A 21087-nucleotide genomic window follows, 5' to 3' on the forward strand; every position below is an offset into this window, starting at 1 on the left:
TCTTGGAGAGAGAGAAAGAGAGAGAGAGAGAAAGATAGACAGAGAGACAAAGGAGAGAGATTTTCTTTTTTTTTTTACGTAAATAGATCCTATATATTATACACATCGCTTCATAGATATTTATAAAAATAAATACTTTGACGAGAGAAGAAGACGGAAAAAAAATAAAATTAAAATTAAAATTAAAATTAAAATTAAAAATAAAAATAAAAATAAAAATAGAAATAAAATAAAAATAAAATAAAAATAATATTAATAATAATAATAATAATAATAATATATATAATAATAAGAGTGCTTCTTTCGTATATATTTTCTAGCGTTATTAATTAAATCGAAGAGCGTTAATAAATAATTAAATCAAATAAATAAATAATTTGCATCGTTTAACATCGTTTTCGCGTACTTAGGTTTCTTTTCTTTTCTTTTCTTTTCTTTCTCATGGCTTTTTTTTCTTTTTCCTTTTCTTTCTTTCATATTTTTTTTGTATACGTATATATGTATACATATATATGTATATAAATATACGATTTATAAAGTATTATAATGCAACGTAAGTTCTTTCCTTTTCTTTCTTTCTTTGCTTTTTTTCTTTCGCTAATAATTCGTTGTCGCTTTTTATAAAAAATATGAATATTCGATTTTCGAGCGAGTTTTCTGGATCCTTAGTAAGAAAGTCGATTATAATTTAATTCACCTTTTCTTCTCGTTTTTTTTTTGTTTTTTTTCTTTAAAAAATTCATTAAATTCGTTTTATATCTTTTTAGATGATCTTAACGTTAAATGAATTTGGCCCATCGCGAGAGCATCGATTCAAAGCTTTTAGGAAGGATAGGAAATTACTCCAACTATACTTTTAAATATACAGACGTGCAATATAACAACAAAATACAATTCGTTATGTATAAATATTCATTAAATTAACAACAGAGTTTAAACAACACCATACGATTCGAATTCTTACTTTTTCTATGAGATACAAACATGTGAAACATTTTACTATTTTTTTTTTGTTTTGTTTAAATAGTTGGAGTAATATTAGCTATATATTATATTTTATCTATGCCCTCGCAATAAGAGATATGAATTATATTCGTAATATAAAATTCGTTTTTTCTTATTATTTTTCATTTCTTTTTTTTTTTTTTGTTTCTTTTAATATTAATAGTCGTTTTCAAGCACAGCTTCGTTTATTATCTCCCTCTAGAACGCTTGCGTCAGAAAAAAAATATATCGTTTGCAATCATTTCATAATAATTATAATAATATATATATATATTTGCGGACACAGGGGGAAAAATTGAATATACCTAAAACGATGCGGTGTAGTAGGCGTCTTGGCAAGTGTTCTAGAAGAGTCGTTATTTTAATGCTTATATATTTTTTTTTTGTTTCTTTATTTTCTTTCTTTTTTTAAATAAGTGTGTTATCTTTTCAATGTAAAGGATTAATCAGAGAAATATATATATTATTGTCCCTTTCAATAGTCTTATTTAAGTACAAGCCGTTCCTTAACACTCAACGGATATGTGTAATTCCTAAAAGATACTTAGTTGTAACGTTAGCCCGATGATTATTATGAAATAAATAAATATTCTCTCGTATGTCTGTAATTGATCATTTCTTGTTTCTTTTTTTTTTTGTTTAAAAACATGCTTTACATTAAAAAGATACCACCAATCTTAATGCTAATACTCATGACGTGTAAAGAGAACTTATTTGTCTCTTCTCGATTATTTTATAACATCAAGTTTGTATACGATAGTCCTATTTTTTTGTTTTTTTTCTTTTTCTTTTTTTTACACGTACATGGTTATTTAATAGCATTCCCATACTAGCTAACAATCCTTGCGTTGAATTGTCCTTTTTGAAAATTGGGTGGATTTCATAATTTTCTTCTGTTTTCTTTGATAGATTTAATTATGAAGTTTACACACCAAAATATCAAAAAAGGTAATATTATATTATGTGATTATTTTTTTTTTCTTCTTTTTCTTTTTGATTTCACTTAATTTTTTCCATATTATTTTTTTTTTTTCAATGATGCAAACAATTTGTTGTTTGTCCGGATAACATATCATTGTAATATGAAATTAGAGGTCTGATTCACCATACAATGCAGTTGAGAAGGAGCGATAATCTAATGCTCCGGGAATTGCATTAGGACCTTTGTATGGTGGCATTCGTTGGATGCAATATTCGGCTTGATCAGGTGGTAATTCTCTCCTCAATTCATCGGGTAGGATATATGGCTGTGAAAAAATTAATTGGTAATACAATTTGTATGCAAACAACAAACTTAAATTACAAATCTGAAGTTTCGATGAATTTTCCGTTTTTAAACCACATGGGTTGCGTGCGGCTTACAAACAAATAACAAAAATATCGAATGACCTCTCAATGGAAAAAATAAAAATGATCACTTGTATTAGAAATAATTTTACCTTATCACCGGCAAGAATGCGGAAACTATCGATCACTTGTTCTGCTGTATCAGTGTCTGTAGATTCGCGTGTCATAAAGTCTAAGAATGCATCGAAGTGCACGTAACCTGAATTATTAGGATCAACGATTGCCAAGATTCGTTGGAAATCAATATCACCCTGCCTATCTTTTCCAATAGAATATCCCAAAGAAACCAGACAAGATTTGAACTCATCCGGAGCCAATCTACCTGTTCTGTTTTTATCAAAGTGATTGAAACTGCTTCGGAATTCGTTAAGTTGTTCTTGAGTAATACCCTGTACAACAAAATGAAACATGTATACGTATACGGAATATTTTTATTATCGTTCATTTTAATAAATTAATTACCTTAGAGTCTCTCGTAAGAATTTGATTCTCAACTTCGTTTATATTACGATTGATGGATGTTAATAGTTGTTCCCAACCAACTCTCAATGTTTCCATGGTATACTGTGTATAGCGATTTTCAAATATCATGCCTTCTTGAACAGCTTGATGAATCTTCTCTAATTCTTCGAGGTGTGCCTTGTATTGATAAACGGCTTGTTCGTATTCTTTCAAACGATGCAATTGATCTTCCAACGTACCCTAAAAATAAAAAAATAATTATTTTTAATATATAATATATATTCTCCTATAATATTTTAAATATTATTCTAATATTTACCTGAAGTCCCAAACCAATAGCAGTAACTGCATCCAATTGTCGTTCTATCCATGGTCCAACGGCATTTGCTTTTTCAGCAAATTGTCGTCGGAGCAATTCATTATCTTTTTACATTTGTTAAGTACTTGCATAGGTTGTTTGTTATAAATTTCAAAAATATATAAATTTGAAATAAAAATATATATATAATTTAGAGATATAAGGATACTTTGCTGCTTGCGAAGTTCAGCTTGCAATGTACCATCACGCTGTGGTACCAGTTGCCTGACGTCACTCCATTTTTTAGTTAAATCCTATCAGAATTATAATATCGATTAATATATCATCAAAATTCTACGTTCAATTATCTACAATGGAATTATAATTACTTACCAAAGCGGTAAGAGTTGTATACGGATTTTCAAGGCCACCTGGAATCTGGAACTGCTTAACTATTGATTCAACTTCCCGTACTAATCCCACAATTGCATTGTATTCCTTATCAGCTTCACCTAGAGTTGCTTTAAATGCAGCATGTGCATCCATCAAACCTTGAATCTCTTCCATTGTATGTACAATAAACATATCAACAAGATCTTCTCTGGTTCCATCTAACCAATTATTAAACGGCTATAATAATATAAAAATTAAATTAGATTTTTTTCTCAAAATTACGAATTTCATTTTAATATTAAATAAAAAATGTACATACTGCAGCTCGCTTTGCAAATTCCAAATGTAAGACATCGATCTTTTCTAAAATACGTTCTGCTTCGTCAAGTGCTTGACGTCTACGTTGAGTAAGTGTACCCAAACGATCCCATTGATCACAAATTCGTTGACATCTAGCATTTACAGATGCGCTATCATGATATTCTAATGTACTGTGAAAAATATTCATCATATTAATATAACAGAATAAGTTGTGAATTAATAATAAAAATGTAGATTATATGTATAAAATGATTACTTCAATTCTTGAGCAATAGCAGCAATCTGTTCAACGCGATCTTGATGCGCAGCAAGATCCGATTCGAAGGCCTCGTGTTTCTTTTTTAAAGCCTTTAACTCGTTCAACTTACATTGTCGGAAATGCTGCGACGTAAGCATTTCTTCTTTACCTGCTGTCCAATCTTCGTGCGCATCGGCTTTGTGCTTGAACTTTTGAGCTAAGTGCTCTAATCGTTCTAAACGCATCATTTCAGATAACAACCATTCTTCAAATGATTTTTCTGCTAACTCTAAACCTGCAATTATTCATTAACAATATATTCAATATCATTAATTATAAAAATAAAAGTAAAAAGCATATTATACAAATATTAATCATACCTTTCCAAGCTTTGTTAATATCTGATACCATTTTTCCTTCGGTGGGCATATACGCGGGACGATTACTCAGTCTCAGCTTAGTTTGCAGAGTATTAAAGTTCGTTTCAAGTTTAGCTTTCTGCTCGACACGCGGAGGTTTGTGCTTACGACGATATGTTCTATATTCTTCTAATTTCTTTTGACAACCAGCAAGAGAATTATCTGTTTGACGACTAGCGAGCCAGGGCATCGTGCGACGAATCCATTCAAGTAAATCGGACGCCAAACGCTCATATTCTTCCATCAGTCTTTCATTTTCTTGGTTTACTTTCAAAACCTTACAAATTCTATTCGCCGCTGTTTCAGCCTATAACAGAAACTTTATCATTTGTTTCATAAAACATAAGAAATAATAATATTATTATTGTTATATAAAATAAGAAAAAAAAAAAAATGATCGTTAGAGATAGAAGATTGTTACGTGCAAAAATGCAAAATTAGACGTTTCTATCGATTAATTAAGTTAATATTTTATATATGTATGCATACGTGCATTAGATCATAACTGTTAAAAATTAATTGTTGAAAATTTTTAAAACACACCTTTTGAGCACCGCTAAAACAGTGGTAATAAGAAGAAACGTAGGTCATCACAGCCCTCTCATCAGGCATTGCTGTATTTCGCATATCTAGAAAAACACAGTCAAAGAATCTCAAACCATGCATTGTTAACTTAAATATCCCAAGTAAAGATTCATACATGTATCTCAACAGTTGTAAGAAGTATTTAGAGATATACATATATATATATTTATATTTATATTTATATATGTTTTTTCATTTAGGTTTAGATTCACCTTTTTAAATTTGAAAAATTGAACATAGCCAATATAATACAAGAATAAGAAATACTAAAGAAATGAGTGGTCGGTTGATTGAAAAAATTTCCATTGCAATTTATGGCCTATTTTGCTAGAGACTCTCGTGTTTTGTGATGGTAGTATATTTAGAATAAAATAGAAAAAAATAAAGATTCATGTTATTTCATCGATTAGCATGATTAAATTCTGTTAAAAATAAGCACACAAATTCTAATAGTATTAGTGAAATAATTGCACAGGTCACTTTGTAACAGGATAAAGAACACGCATTTCTTTGCGCTGACCTGCTGAGCACCTTGGAAGGCATGGTAGTAGCAGGAGACGTAGGTCATGATTGCTCGCTCATCAGGCTTGGGAGTGTTGATCAAATCTATATGATATTAAGGGAGAACATAATATTAAGAATTAATATAATTCAATAGAATTAGTTCGACTAGTCAGATTTATCCGTTTTTAGCGCCTTCCTGCGTTCCTAAATTGTACCTAGTCTGGTAGAATTTTAAATATATTTATAAAGAAAAATTAAATATATAATTAAGTTTCCTTTCCATGTTAAAAATATAAATAAACGATATACTAAAGATTTATTTATGTAAAATACATACCATCAGGATCCAACATGCGAGGAATGTCCAAATATTTCTCAGCAACATCAAAGGCAGTATTCAAATTCTCCAAAGGATTGTCCTTGCTAAGTTTATTGTAATCGATCAGATCGGGACGATGACGATGAATGAGAGCACAGAATGCAAGACCATCTTTGAAGGATAAGTGGAAGTTTTGAACATTAACGTTCTTATACGGAGCTGTTTTACGTTGACACCAAAGCAACAACCCCTCTTTTGCTGTCATTTCCTCGACGGAAATATCTTGGATAGCGAATCTCAGAATGATAGTCCATATCATACCCAATGTCATTTTTAAATTACCATCAACAATCTCTGTTAATAAATTAATATATATTATTATTATTTTCCATTTTTATAGAGAATAAAAATGAAGGAGGAATAATTTAATAATACAAAAAATGTACCTTCTGCTCCAATAGAGACTAATTTGACCCCTTTACTTGCAATATAGTCAAGGGCTTTATTCACATTAGCAATTTTATGAAATCTCATTTTGCCTCTATCAGGTCGTGGAAGGGTTTCTCCTGAAATAACTTCTAACAGCAACATCAGTTTCAACCCATTTCGAAAGTCGTCTTCGATCGATTCAATGGCAGTGCCTGCTTTACGAAGATGTGAATTACACCATGCTGTGAATGTCTGAAATTAACAACAAAAAATATATATATACACATATATTTGTATTATAATAATCGTTTATTAGATCATACAATTTTATTGTCTTACATTTGATTTAAACGATTAATTTATTAACAACCCAAATAGTGTGAATACTATTAATAAATGAGGACTAAATTTGAAATGCTAAAAGTATAACAGATCGATCAAATTTTTTGTTTAAGAACCGTAATCAAAAATAAGGAAGATGTATAGAATTTAAAATGAAGAAATGGCAACTATATTACATCAGATATATTTTAGTAACGACCCCGATCTCTCCAGCTATATATATCTTCTGTCCTGGTTCTTAAAATGTGCTTCCTAATACTTTTAACAATTATTTTTTTTTTTAATTGATTTTCTTATTCTCTGTACCTGAAATTAAAAAAGGCGAGGAACATTTATCTTATATATATATAAAAAAAAGAAACTTTCGATATGTATAAATAGTTCATTTATGTCAAAGTATATTATACACGGTGTTTTCTTTACAAACTAAATCAATTAACTCCAACACGCTTACACATTTATGTTTAATCTTGTTGCTTTTCAATTTATATGTGTATATCATATTTTTATAATCATTACTTAATATTAAATAATAATAATTATAAATAAAGTTTTATAATTCGTATTAAGAAGAGTTTCAATTAAGCATTACATTTTTATAAATCTTTTAAATAAATAATGCACTAATAAAAAATTAGAAAATATTGAACTCTATAGTAGATTTGTGGTAATGGTACCCTACATACAAATAAAAAAAGAAAATTCCTATTACGTATTATAAATTATGAAATATAAAGTATAAACAATTTGTACATTTGCGCATACAAATATTTGATTGCTTTTTCGCATAAATATTTATATTTTCTTAAAAAATAATTTACACAGTGATTATAGAAAGATGTAATAAGCAGAGATTTAAAAATGGAAGTACTTTTAAAAATGGCCGCCATGGCTCGCCATGACGATTTAGCAATATCAAAAATAATGATAGTAAGAATAAGAAAAAAAAAGACATAGCTGCGAAAAGATTTTTTGGAAGGGAAAAATATTGCGTGAAACTTAATACGGGTAGCGTGAAGCACGACGGAGCCAAAATTGGACATGAGCCACCCTAACCTCTACACACGGCCTAAGATCTATTTGTAAAACATCGACTCCTCCCGCGCTCAACTGTAGACGCAGTTTCGAAAACATTCGTACGACTACTACTACTACTACTATTACTATTAGTTCTCAGTTTCTTCGCTCTGTCGAAAGATCTGATTTTCAATGATTGTGCCAACACGAAATGGCAACATTTAAACTCCTAGAAAATTAGGATTAACGTAAATATGATACCCCTATTTCCACGAGATTGCATCCATTTTTGAAAGAAAAATTATTCATACGATAATTAAAAGGACAAGTTCATTATCCTTAATAAAATGTACAATTGTAATTTATAATATTTGCTATAATAAAAATAACGATCGTATTGGATTTTTTATTCTTACTTTTTGTAAACACGATTGTTTCTTATACATTATCGAACGTTACGTAAAAATGAAATACAACATATGCATATATGCTCGTATATATTCGCATGTTTTCAGATAAAGAAACCTAAAGAAAACGAAAAAAAAAAAGATTATGTTTCAATACACAAGAAAGTTTTGTTTATATGACCGAATTAGCAGTCGATAGGATGAATCACTATAGTGAAACGAAGTAATTGCAACACGCGGCAAATATATGAAGAAGCTATTAATACGGACATTCTTTTCGTCCTTATCATCCATGCGATATATCTCGCGCCATTGTAATTGTTGTAAAATTTATTATATTTCGAATAAACTAATCGTAAGTTTAAATTAAACTAAACTAAACTAAATGCTAAAAACTAGAACGCGTTAAAAATATATTTGAATAAAAAACGAAGGTCGCGAATATCATCATATATAAATTTTAAGTAAAAAGATAATAATAATAATAATAATAATAATAAGATAAGTTAAAATAAATACACCGGTCGTTAAGCAAAAAACATAACGAGTAATATTCGCATAATGATTTGCATAACCCAAATCCTAAATTTCGCGCGCATACGTGGGTGCACGTACTCTAATCCATTTCTATTATTAAATTCTGGCAATACATCTCATTTTCCTCGACATTTAATTGTTCTTATCGCGCGATACGAATTATTATTTTCGCCATAATTTACGATCCGACTCAAGGTCAAAATTAAGATTTATTAAAAAGAACAAAAAAAGAAAAAAACAAAAAAGTAATTCCACGATAATTGATATCAAACGCAAAATTTATTCACATTTATTTATAATACTATTTGCTTCATGCAAAATAATCAAATTCAAAATGATTCATTTTAATAATCGCAAATATTCGATTTGAAAATATCTATATAATATTTCTTTTCTTTTAAATTCATTTCAATATTATATATTTAACAATTTTCTAATTCGAACAGATACAAGATTAAAATAATCCGCAAAACACTTGATTGCTATTTCTAATACTAATAAAAAAAAAAAAAGAACTATTAAACAAATATTGAAACTTTCTCCGAACATCAGACTCGCTTGAAGTTTAACCGAGTTCTATTCATCAGACAACGACTACAACGACGACAGATGTTCTTAGCAAAAAGCAGGTGATACTGGCAGTTAAAACATGAAACTATACTAAAGAAATATTACCTGTATGTACATAACACGAACCGATTAAACGGTTAAAGAAAGCTAACCGATTACGAAACGAATTATTTCCTGAAAGTAGAAGAAAAAGAAAAATAATAAAAATCAAACTGTACGACATGAAGATAAGTAAACATTTGAATTATGTTTGAATTAAGTTTGAATAAAAAAAGAAAAGGAAAAAAAATCAAGACAAATCCTCATCATCATCATCATCGAACTTTGTTATCGCAAAACCGATTTTATTGGATCGAAGCTGCTAATTATAAAATAATGAGAAAAAAAAGGAAAAAAGGAAGAAAGAAAGAAAGGAAGAAAGAGAAATTCATTTTTAACGTGATTCATCATCACGGTCACTGTCCTATTTTGAGTGCTAACAGAAAGTATATAACGTTACGATGCGAGGTATAACAGACATTCATTCAGAAATATCCTCGAGGCGTTATGCGTCGGCATCGGAAGTGCCGTACGTAATTTCAACCTTTAGAGTAGCCAGGACCCGTTCGAAAATAGTTTTAATCGTAGGCGTGAATAACATTTTCTTGCTATGATATTACGAATGACGTTACCGAACAAGGTAATATATATATATCATCACAATACGAGAATAAGAAAGAAAGAAAGAAAGAAAATAGAGTAAAGAAAGTAAGCATTAATCTCTCTTATACGAATAGTTATCACTGCATAACAATCGTCTTAGTCAAGGTGTACAACACGCAGCAACAACATGTGTGGGTCACCCGATTCCAAACTGAGATTTGGCTTCGGTCCTAAACTTTCCAAAGGTTAACGATCTTCTCGTGTCTCTCGACACGGATCGTAATCGATCGAACGATTAATAACACCGAAAACTTTAGAAAAAGAAATAGACAGGTGTTAGTTAATGGGGGGAGGTGGGGGGGCAGGGGGAGGGGGATGGGGGGAATATTCAATGCTACGAATCTTCCGATGAACACTTCGAAGAAAATTGTGAACATTGGTCCAAGATTTTTATTAGACGACTGTTGGCTATTCCAAGAATTTATTACAGCCAATAGGAAATTAGGAAAAGAAAAAAAAGAGAATAAAGAAGAATAAGAAAGATGTGAGGTGTAGATGTGTGAAGGGACACACGAGGATGAGGAAGAATTGGTAGTAAAATATCGACAATTTGAAGGCGCCGGCGTTGAGATCAGGTCGATGCTTGGGACCCCGACTTCTTCTATGATCGACGTCTTAACTCTTCTGCCGTGTGTCTTATCTATTTATACGATCTATTTATACGATTTAACATCAGACGTCACACATAGAAAAGGGAAGTAGATAAACGGTTTATTGTATTGGAGGAGTGTGTACGTAACTAATTTTGTCTGTACGAAACAATTTCACAATTACATATATAAGGGATTATGTAATTTAAATATTTAAATATATATTTCTTTGTTTTTTTTATGTTTTTTTTTGTTTTTTCAAGTTTCAAGATATGTTACAGTCAAATAATATTAATAATATGTATAGGAAATCCGTTTATTGTTATTTTAGGATTTTAATTGCAGTAATAATAAATAACAGGTCGTCCCGAATTTTTGTCAATTTTTTTTTCTATACTGTACGATGAGATAGGGTGAAAAATTTGAAGTAAGTTTGACAGAAATATAAATTGTTTCTATGTTAATAATATATTTTTGTCAATCTATCAACGTATATTATTATTATCCGGTAAAATAAAACGAAATAAAATAAAAACATAAAGTGCGTGTAAAATTTGCCAAGAAAAACAAAGAAACTTTTGCGATAATAGACGAGAGCTGATATATAAATTATTATTATTATTATTATTATAATGTAATACAATAATAATTGTAATTTTCCAAATAAATATACTAGAGTAAGTTGAAAAGTTTTAAGCCCCATCGAAAAATAACTTCTACATTTTTTTTAAATAAAAATGAGTTCGACCGAGAAAAAAAATTATTTTCTGTGTTAAACTGAAAACTTTTCAACCAACCCACGTATATTCATTCTGACGCAAATATTTTCCACGACTTTTAAAATATAATAAAATAATATATAATTGTTCCAAAAAAAAAAAAAAAGAAAAAAAGAAAAAAAAATATGAAAATAGATAAAAAGAAGATTTAAAGGATGAATAGAAAAATAGTAGATTCTGCTATCGAATATCAGTAGAGACAAGTGCACAGTACATACAATATATACGCGTATATAAACCATGTTATCAAGAAACGTTTATATGATAAGGTAACACATCGAGCATTTTTATTTTCTATTATTTTTTATTTTCCTTAGAGGAACGTAAGCAATGTAATTGTTGCGATAACAAGAACGTTACCTGTTTATCTACGAAGTATAAAATTATTATTGAAATAGGAATGGAAAGTGGTTCGTATGCAAAGTACGTCTAACGAATAATAAAAATGTGTCTCGATGTTATACATGCAACTGTGATAGATAAATCAATCTCGCGATCGGATCAAAGATGAATCCGATCGAAAGAAATATTGAAAGAAAAGAAAAAAAAAGAAAAATCTTCTTGTCAATTTGCTTAAATCCTCGGTCGCATTAATTCTATGCTTACGATCGATGTGATTTATATTCTCAAAAGTGCGACCTATTTCGCTGAAAATACATCGGGGTTGGCCTTTGGAACTGGCAATAAAATACAAGAGGCAAGAGAAGAAGATGTATACAAGTTTTTGATGCTAGTATGTGTGTACGTTGAAAACTAGAAGGTCGGTGTCGTAAAGAAACCTGCGCGATATATATATATATATATGTTGTTGGAAAGAAGAAAGAAAAGAAAAAAAAAAAGAAAAGGAAAGGAAAAGAAAATCATAAATAGTATCTAATAAAATATGCGCCCCGAAATAGAAAATAGACAAAATATATCTGTCGTTTCTCTGTCGCTAATAAAAAGAAAAAAAATGGAATAAAAATAAAAAGTGAAGCATGAAGTCGTAACGAAAAAAATGATCTATCGCTTCTTTTTATACATATATATATATATAAACAAATTAAAAAATAAAATTGTAAACACGTTCGTTAGATTATTTTATCCATTACATATAACATTAAGATAACGTTACAAAAATATGAAATCTGGAACTAGTAATCACTGTTAGAGGATTGTTAGATTCGAAAAAAAAGAGATTATGTTTTATGTGTGTTATGTCACACACACACATATATATGTATATATATAGAAATGTATACAGTTGTAGTCTGACGCATGTGTTCGAGCCAAGAAAAACTAAGCAAAGTATAATTCTTCTTCCTCTCATACTCTCACCAACATTGTGATTTCTCAAAGTGTATATAAAATTCTTCGAATATCTTTCATATAGGAAACTATGATTCTATGGTTGATAATTACGAAAAGAGATACGTGAGAAATTATCGATAAAGATGTGTGTTTCCGTAAAAGCTTGTAGAGTTGATCTGACCCATATAATACTTCTTAGAGGGTTTACGGGGGAGGGGGAGAGGGAGAGGGAAAGGAAGAGGAAGAGGGGAAAAGAACGGGGTAAGAAGGAAAAAAATACCTATCACCGTTCCCTGGAATGTTTCATGCGCAACCTCGAAAGTCAGCAGAACGATGAGGTTTTACAAGAAATTCTGTACAGTTAACCGGCCGACACGACAACGACAACCACGACGAACTAGTCCCTAGTTTCGTTCGCCATTTACGATATTGCTATCGCACACATGCACATGTTTATACAACCAACAGACATAATAGATTCGATATCGAACAATGTCACGTTGATTGAATGAACGAGAAAAATATATATGATCAATCGAAAGTGAATGAAATAATCAATTTCGTGAACCAGAATCATCAATGGAAAGAAATAAGGGATGGTTTTTTTTTTCTTCCCATTCAGGAAATCAATGACCATAATTATTGGATATTCAATATGGTAGATTACTGTGAAGATTACAGAAAAAGAAATATTTGTGTTAATGAACGTGGATAGTTATTGCACGTGTAATTTTGATTGATCAAATTGAGATCCTTTCGATCGATAGATCGCGATGAAGATATTCGCGTTAGTGTTGTCTAAAAAAAAAAAAATACAAAATACGGTGACCTTTCCGTCACGCGGTGCAACTCGAAATTCGATGAGATTGCACGTGCTCGGCTATTGTACGACGCTTGCAATTTTGCAATTTTTCTTTCAACTTATTATACGATTTATGTTCCTAATAATTTTCTATTCAAAGAAAAGAAAAGAAAGTATTACGAATAATATTTGTCACCTAGGATGAACGGGGAAAAGAAAAAAATAAAATCTTTCGCGATTGTCGACGAATCAAATTGAATTTTTATTTATACCTAATCATCTGGAACCCGTAAAAAACAGATAGATAAATAGATAGATAGATAGATAGGTAGAGAAAGTTATTGCGAGCCTCCGGAAGAGGACACGTGAATATCTAAAATTAGAACCGTTGCGAAAAATATCCGACACCTTAACGGCGTCCAGAGACTATTTCACGAGGAGACAGAAGGAATTTCTTGGTAATCGGATAGAAGCCAATAGATATATATCTTTGTCTCTTATCTGATATCCAATGTCGCCATTAAATACGCTCGCAATGACTCGCTCAAGCAAGACGTCAGCTTAAAGACACTTACCTATATGTATAATTGTAAATCATATATTTTCCTATTTTCATCGTTTATCCTATTAAATAATTGCAACATCCTATAATAATTAGAAATGTTTCTGTTGCGAACATTATCTCGTATCGATCGATCCAACGAAACGTGTTCGTTTGATTTGTTCCTTCTTCCCATTTCTTTTTATTCGAAACCGCGAATTTTCAATGTAACGCTACCAATTAGTAGAATTTTGAAACGGAAAAAATAATAAGAGGAAGGAATAAATATGCGAATTTGACTGACTCATTGCTTGATTATTTTCGTCATAAAGTCTGAAAATACAATCCGAAGGGCTCTGGCCGATATACGCAAGGAGACAAGCCTGGGAGCCTTGAGCTCTTGCCAAAAATGAAGAAAACGTTTCCAACGAGTACTCGAGGATGTTCTACTTCATCAATTAAAGGCCCGCGCTCGTCCAATATCTTATGCGAATACAAAATACCAAGAGCAAATTCTTCTCTCGGTCTTAACTAATGTCCCGAACTTAGTGAGAGATAACATATAGCTGTGAATATGTCTCCTAATTCTAATATTAGAACTTGACATTAATTCTTTGACGAATAAATAAGTATATTCCTATAAAATAAAAAAATAAAAAAATAAAAAAATAAAATAAATAAAAATCAATTCCCAAATTACAATTAAAATTAAAAATAAAAAAAAGAAAGAAAGAAGAGGGAATAACTAAAATAGAGGAATTAAAAAAATGAGAATTTAGATATTATATAATATCTACAATTAAAATATTTCGTATCAATGATAGACAAGTGATAAACAAATGTTTGATATCCACGTGGAAAATAACTTTCCGATATACTTCAATGTTTCATAAACTTCCCAACAAAATATGCATTTTTTTGTTCATTCGTTAAAATCATTTGATCGAACAAGTCGTATCTTATTCGTTTCAAATTTAAATCGAATTCGCGCGCTTGTCGTGCAGCCCGGGCGTACAAACATTTACCATCCCTTGAAATCGTACATATCGAATTCTGTCATACGGTTAATATGGAGAGAAAGGGGCTTTTAAATAGAAATAAACATAGATACAGATACATATATATATAGATAGATAGATAGATAGATATCTCTCACCTTTTTCTGTTGTTTCTCCCAGGCCGGGTCCAAGAGACCTTCTCTCTCCCACTCCTCCTCGGGCTCCATGTATCCGTCCCCGTAGGCCTCCATGTCGTTCATCCTTCTTCCGTGTATATCTCACGTTCCTTTAAACGCAAATCCCAAAGGTGTCACCCGATATGTATCCTCAGGTACGTAAAATAATGTTACAACTATGATACATCCGAAATTATCCACCTTACTAAACGTGGGTGTTCCTTACGTATCTCTCTCTCTCTCTCTCTCACACTCAGGTTGTATACTCGTATGACTCTCTTCGCGACAATAACGGAAACTGACCGAGATATCGAGAAAAAAGAAAGAAAAAAGAGAGAGAGAGAGAAAGAGAGAGAAGAGAAAGAGAAAGGGCAATACTAAGAAAAGGACAGCAAACGTATTTGTATGTATGTATGTATGTATGTATGATGCGTGTTCTATGGTGTATGTTTGTAATATAGAAAGAGAGGCGCGTCGAGAAGGAACGGACACTCGACGGTGTTTCGAGAAAGAAAGAAAAATAATACGAGAGAACTAAGAAAAAAAAAAGAAAGATAACCAACGAACCAGCGAACGATAGAAAGAGTGCGAGAGAGAGAGGAATGGCCGAAAAACGTGGTAACGTACCCGCTAAGCCCAGAAAATGTTCGGTTCGTGTCTTTCCCTCGCGCTGACCCCTCTGCCACGAGTCTGACACACGATTTGCTTGCCGGCGCACGAGCCCCCTTCGCCGCGATTCGCCCCCCTCTCCCATTACTCACGAACTCACCCGAACCCAGACCATTCGCTCGCTCGTTCGTTCGTTCCTTCTTTCGTTGCCCCCACCACCAATACCACCACCTCGCGCGGTTTCGGTTCACATTACGAAAATGTATACACCTTTCTTATGCTATTTCCTAGCATAGTGAGATAGGAATATACACATTAAAAACAAATCGAATTAATTAATCGAAACTTTTTCCGTTTCTCTTTTCTACTAGCGAAAAATAAATCTTTTCTTTATCTTGATACGTTACGAATATGTGTCTCTTGTAAAATTAATTATTTGTTTAATTTATCTATTTGTTTATTAACTTTAACGTTATTTCAAAATGCAAATTTTTCTTTAGAATTTAATTTACTTTCAATTTCGTAGAATTATATGGAGTGTAAAAGTAATCTAACGATACAAAATAGAAACGTATTCCTACTTTCTAGATTACGTGCTATTCTAGATAATTCTATAGGAGTATGGTAATAATAGGTTAGAAATATATTCGCCGGTAGTAAGTAATAGTTATCTTGAGAATTTGTCAGATAATATGACATGTAAGATAATTCTCTTAGTATAGGTTGTATAGGAAAGTTTGATAATAATATTACGTTGTGAAATTTAAAAAGGAAATTAAAGAAACTTGTTAATTTAAAATAGCATATATCGAATTATACGATGACGCGATCGATTGAATTTATTTCTTATTGTTTTATAAAATAAACATTATTGCTTCGAAAATATTTATTTTGAAATAATGTCAGATTTGATTATATCAATCTAAAATGATATTTACAAGCTTATGTTTATCAATCGTATCACTCCATATGCAAAATGTAAATATGTATGAATGTATTATTTATGATATGTATACACATGTGCGTGTGTATATGTAACCATTTTAAGTACTTACGTACGCTCATTGACTGAAACTAATTTCAGCTCTCTTTTTCCACACAAACTGCGAATTGACAAGTTCAATGACTGCAATAATATTTAATTTAAAAACAGACTGGAAACGTTTAATCACATTCACTCGTATGTAACAAAAATATTACAATAATACTCGTTTAATTTCTCGATCATCCAAGATAACTCCATCCCCGCGCGTCCTCACGACACTTTGTCACGAATCATAACGATTCTAGATAAGAAACTTTTCATCTTGAAATATTCAAATAAAAATTTCTTTTCGTTTACATTAATGTATAATATTTCTACATTTTTTAAATACGTTTAAAGTTTTCACTTATATACGATTGATTTATTAGTTTACTTTTTTTATTATTGCTCCTTGAATTTGAAACACATTATTCTAACTTTTTTGTTTATTTTACGTACAAATTTAGAGAATAAGTATGTCACGTTATAAATAATAAATACAAAAATAATTTAATTGATATCGTTTTATCGAAAAATATTAGATAGGTGAATTAATAAAATGTTTAATATAATAATGACGTTCTGTACTTTAATTGGATTTTCAAAAATGGCGCTCGTAAGTACTCGGCCACTCCGCGAGAGGTGACTTTTGTAATATTTGATTATCTTATAAATTGCATTAATCATAGTTTGTTATTATGCTTTTAAGTATTCATACACAATGAAAAGTATTTACAAAATTATTTAGAATTAATAATAAGATAGTATTTTTCTTAAATGTCTCAATCTTGTAAATTTGTATAATTATACGAAATTTAGATTAATTGAAATCATAAAAAGCGAAATCAAACAAAAAATATTTGTATAAATATTCAAATTTCATCAGCTAAAATGATGTGAAAGACTTAATTATAAAATTTATTTTTGTTTTATTGAAGCTTTTATGTTTTCTTTATAGTTATTATTTTTGTATAATATAAATTGATTTTTAACAAATATTACTTATTATTATTAAGTAATTGCAGTTATTATAGATTTTCATTAATCATGGACCCACGATCGTCATAAATTAAATAATTTATACATTGTAAAGTAACTTTCAAACTTTAAGAAATTATTCTGTTATTTTTATAAAATTTGATATCAAAATATAAAAACTACAAATTTGAAGTTTTTGTCAAAAAATAAAGATCCTGGACTAGAACAGTCAAATTTTCTATAATTTCTTTCTATTTAATAGGTTTTGGCAATTGCAATATTTGTTTCCGTCAAAGAATACTTTAAATTCCAATTACATATCCTTTAACAATATTTGAATCTTCAACAAAATATTTCATATAGGATTTAATAACGTGCACTATTTTTTCAGAAGATATTTCCTAAAATCTGTAGTTGTAGGGAGTGAAATATTTACATGATCGTATCATAATATTATATAAATGTATTACAAGATCAACATAATATATGATTTATGTCCACGTACAACTTTTATCATTTTAGTATGATATAATACAAATACATATCAGAAGAGTTATTTTAAAAACAAATATAATATTTCATATAATTGCATAAAATTTATATTCTATTAATAATGAAAGCAAACTTATCTATATATTAGAGGAGCAAAATATATTAGAATTATATTTATTTTAATTCGTTAATAATATAATGCAAATCTAATTTTGTTAACATGTTAAATGCCATACTAGTCCCTACTGACCAGCCTAAGATTTTCCATTCAAGCTGTGTCCATCACCAGTCGTTTATATTTTTGTATATTTCACTGGATTATTGTGGTCTGAACCGAAACCTAAATAAAACAGACTTGGCGTTTAACACATTAAATCATAAAATCAATTTTGAAGAAAGCTAAGATTATATCACAAAAATTAATACAATTAATAATATCACAACGAGTGAAAGTCTTATATTATTAAAATATTTAAGACTTTTAGAGATTGCTTAGTTCGTAAAACAAAAAAAAAAGCACAAAAATATTCAGGGTATCATATAGAGAAACAATATTTTACCGAGTATGATTTTGATTAAAAATGATCCCTATAATACTATGAACATATGAAAGAAAAGATGAATAGTTTACGTATATTTGGTAGCTGACTCAGAGTTGTGCAAATTTCTCCTATTAAATTTTCTTGGGATTTCGATCAGTTGCAAAATATTTGCTTGGACATCTATGGATGGACACCCTGCATATTATAGAAAAAATAAATAAATATACTTTTGAACTAATTCTTTTGGATAATATAATTTTTAATTTAGTTAAATTTTTTGTTTCTTTGTATGATCTAAAGTAATAATTTTACAGCATTTTATATTAAAAAAGCTAATTTTTTGTGTGTAAAATTGCGAAGAATATTACCTAATCTATTTGAGAAGTTTGATAGATTTTCTTTTATATTAAAACATATATGTTTACAGTGTACTCTTTACAGGAGAAAAAATAATATTACTTTGTACAAAGAATATGTAATTGGAAATAATGTCTCAATAATGTGTTTGAATTTTTCTTTAAATGCCAAGACGACTAAAAACATCTGGTTTTTTAACGTGCGTAACAGTTGCGACCCTATTGAAAGTAACTTGTTTCGGGCTACTCGATTTAAGCACACCTAATCGTGCTTTTGCTGGTATTATAGCAAGTCGTTCAGAAGCTGTAAATAAAGTACACAAAATTAAAATGAAATGAATAATAAATTATATATGATTGATATATAATTCAATTTGAAGATAATAATTCATACCTAATTTGCCAGATGTAACTTCGAAATTTCTTGTTTTGTTTAAATTCGATCCATTTTCATTGAAAGTAATTTTTTTAGTTGTACGCACTAACCGCTTGACGCTATTCGAAGCAGTTTTATTATTAACTTCATGATCGGCATGCATCGTACCCGCAGCAAGAATCTTCTTCTTAGCTACACTAGATATTCTTAAATTTGAACTACTATTTTTTAGAATACCCTGCGAAGTCGTCTTGGTAGTACCATTCTTTAATATTCCTAATTGCGGCGTATCACTTTTATTAGCATCTTTATCACCAAGACGATTGAAAACGCTTATTGTTCTCTTATATGTATTTTTACCCAGTCCAGTAACATTAAATGTAGGAGAAGTCTCAGGTAAATTGGTTGTACTAGTTACTGAACTATCTCCTAATCTATCAAATACCGTCCGCTTTTGTTCAACTACTTTTTTAGCAGGCAAATTTCTCAAAGCTGCCATTTTTGGTATAATCACCGTATATCCTACTTTATCATTATCCTCGTCATTGTTAGTTTGTGGCTTTGGTTTTTTCTTAGCAATAATTGACCAATCATCGCTATAACTTTCATTAAATCCTTCCTTGGTTTCCAACGTCCTTTTCAATGAATTTGTAGTTTTTTTACTTTCTGGTAATACAACGCTTGATTTCTTAATAGTTGTTATCTTCGGAACTACAGTAGATGTGTTTTTAACTATTTTTGGAATAGTAACCGTAGAAGGTTTCGTTTTAGTTACTACAGGAGATTTAGCGGTTACTTTTGTCACTGCTTTTTTAATTATCGGTTTATTAACAAGTTTGGCTGGAGTATCTGGATTTTCTGTGTCGACGAGAAATTTTTCACACGTCGTTTCTTCCACTACTTTTTTTGCATATCTTAAAATAGCAATCATATCTCCCATTAAAGTTATGCCCATTTCTTTAAGACTAGGCTTATCTAAGTCTGGCAACATATCTGGTTTAATACGATTGTTAGAAAATACAACTGCATGTTTGGTCGCAACATCTTGTGGAAAGCCAGCACCTTTGAAAAACTTTACCCAATATGCTAGAAAATATTAAAAATAATGAAATCATCAAAAATATATTTAAAAATATTTTGTAAATTATATGTGTTTATAATCATTAATAAGAATGAAAATATTATCTTACCTGACAAAGATGTTGCCATTATTTCAGTTAAATAAAATGATTATATTATCTTACTGAAGATGGTTGTTATGGGTACATAAACTTACAATAAAATTAATTTGAAAATATCTTTTTTCACACATTCAGTAAAATGTTTCTTTCATGAAATTTCGAGAATAAACAAAACTACTTAACCCTTTGGAACAATGAACAATATTTTATTACGAACACGAGATAACCTGTATTCTAATTTTTATTATTTAATTCTGTGAAATATTAATAGAATATTTTTTTAACAATTAATCATACTTCAACCAGCTCTAAGCCGAATTTAGACATCTGCACAAGTATACATCATACTATCTAGATGTACAACTATTTTTCCTATGTATACACAAAATGTAGTATTCGTCCGAGTTGATTTTTTCAAGACTAGAGACTAGCAGCGCCATATTTGAACTTTAACTGGA

The 21087-nt window shown here is 30.0% G+C and overlaps 2 protein-coding genes across 10 annotated transcripts; both read right to left on the reverse strand.

Annotated features, from left to right (window-relative positions):
* Nucleotides 1–592: 592 nt before the first annotated feature.
* On the reverse strand, nt 593–16983 carry LOC122519350 (alpha-actinin, sarcomeric). 7 transcript variants are annotated; one of them, XM_043638736.1, is made up of 15 exons: nt 16881–16983; nt 16740–16806; nt 15054–15181; nt 6338–6572; nt 5910–6245; nt 5027–5112; nt 4445–4790; nt 4083–4359; nt 3825–3996; nt 3506–3742; nt 3342–3426; nt 3134–3237; nt 2815–3054; nt 2445–2741; nt 593–2252 (listed from the first exon to the last, which is right to left on the reverse strand). In XM_043638736.1, the coding sequence occupies exons 3-15, from the start codon at nt 15153–15155 to the stop codon at nt 2094–2096; spliced, it is 2676 nt and encodes an 891-aa protein (XP_043494671.1). In that variant the 5' UTR covers nt 15156–15181; nt 16740–16806; nt 16881–16983; the 3' UTR covers nt 593–2093. The 7 variants fall into 7 exon arrangements, with proteins under 7 accessions (XP_043494671.1, XP_043494669.1, XP_043494672.1 ...); XM_043638734.1 differs by having other exon boundaries at nt 16736–16806; XM_043638737.1 differs by lacking the exons at nt 16740–16806; nt 16881–16983 and adding exons at nt 5585–5674; nt 15699–15802.
* Nucleotides 16984–18334: 1351 nt separating this feature from the next.
* On the reverse strand, nt 18335–21048 carry LOC122519351 (uncharacterized protein C19orf47 homolog). 3 transcript variants are annotated; one of them, XR_006304287.1, is made up of 5 exons: nt 20639–21048; nt 19467–20534; nt 19085–19376; nt 18806–18911; nt 18335–18514 (listed from the first exon to the last, which is right to left on the reverse strand). XR_006304287.1 is itself a non-coding variant. In XM_043638738.1 (3 exons), exons 1-3 carry the CDS (start codon nt 20655–20657, stop codon nt 19234–19236), a joined length of 1230 nt encoding a protein of 409 aa, XP_043494673.1. In that variant the 5' UTR covers nt 20658–21048; the 3' UTR covers nt 18858–19233. The 3 variants fall into 3 exon arrangements, 1 of the variants encoding a protein (XP_043494673.1); XR_006304286.1 differs by having other exon boundaries at nt 18735–18911; XM_043638738.1 differs by lacking the exon at nt 18335–18514 and having other exon boundaries at nt 18858–19376.
* Between the last annotated feature and the right edge of the window lie 39 nt (nt 21049–21087).

This window comes from Polistes fuscatus, unplaced genomic scaffold (genome assembly GCF_010416935.1).
Source record: "Polistes fuscatus isolate 324 unplaced genomic scaffold, CU_Pfus_HIC Scaffold3, whole genome shotgun sequence".
NCBI classification, from domain to species: Eukaryota; Metazoa; Arthropoda; class Insecta; order Hymenoptera; family Vespidae; genus Polistes; species Polistes fuscatus.

Excerpts from the sequence above, each read along its gene's own strand:
- LOC122519350 (XM_043638737.1), bottom strand. The coding sequence starts at position 15,155 with ATGAACGACATGGAGGCCTACGGGGACGGATACATGGAGCCCGAGGAG. Across the intron at positions 6,573-15,053 it reads GGGAGAAACAACAGAAAAAG|ACATTCACAGCATGGTGTAA; the intron begins GTGAGAGATATC and ends TGTTAATTTCAG. Across the intron at positions 6,246-6,337 it reads AGTCTCTATTGGAGCAGAAG|AGATTGTTGATGGTAATTTA; the intron begins GTACATTTTTTG and ends ATTTATTAACAG.
- LOC122519351 (XM_043638738.1), bottom strand. Across the intron at positions 19,377-19,466 it reads AGTTACATCTGGCAAATTAG|CTTCTGAACGACTTGCTATA; the intron begins GTATGAATTATT and ends CTTTATTTACAG.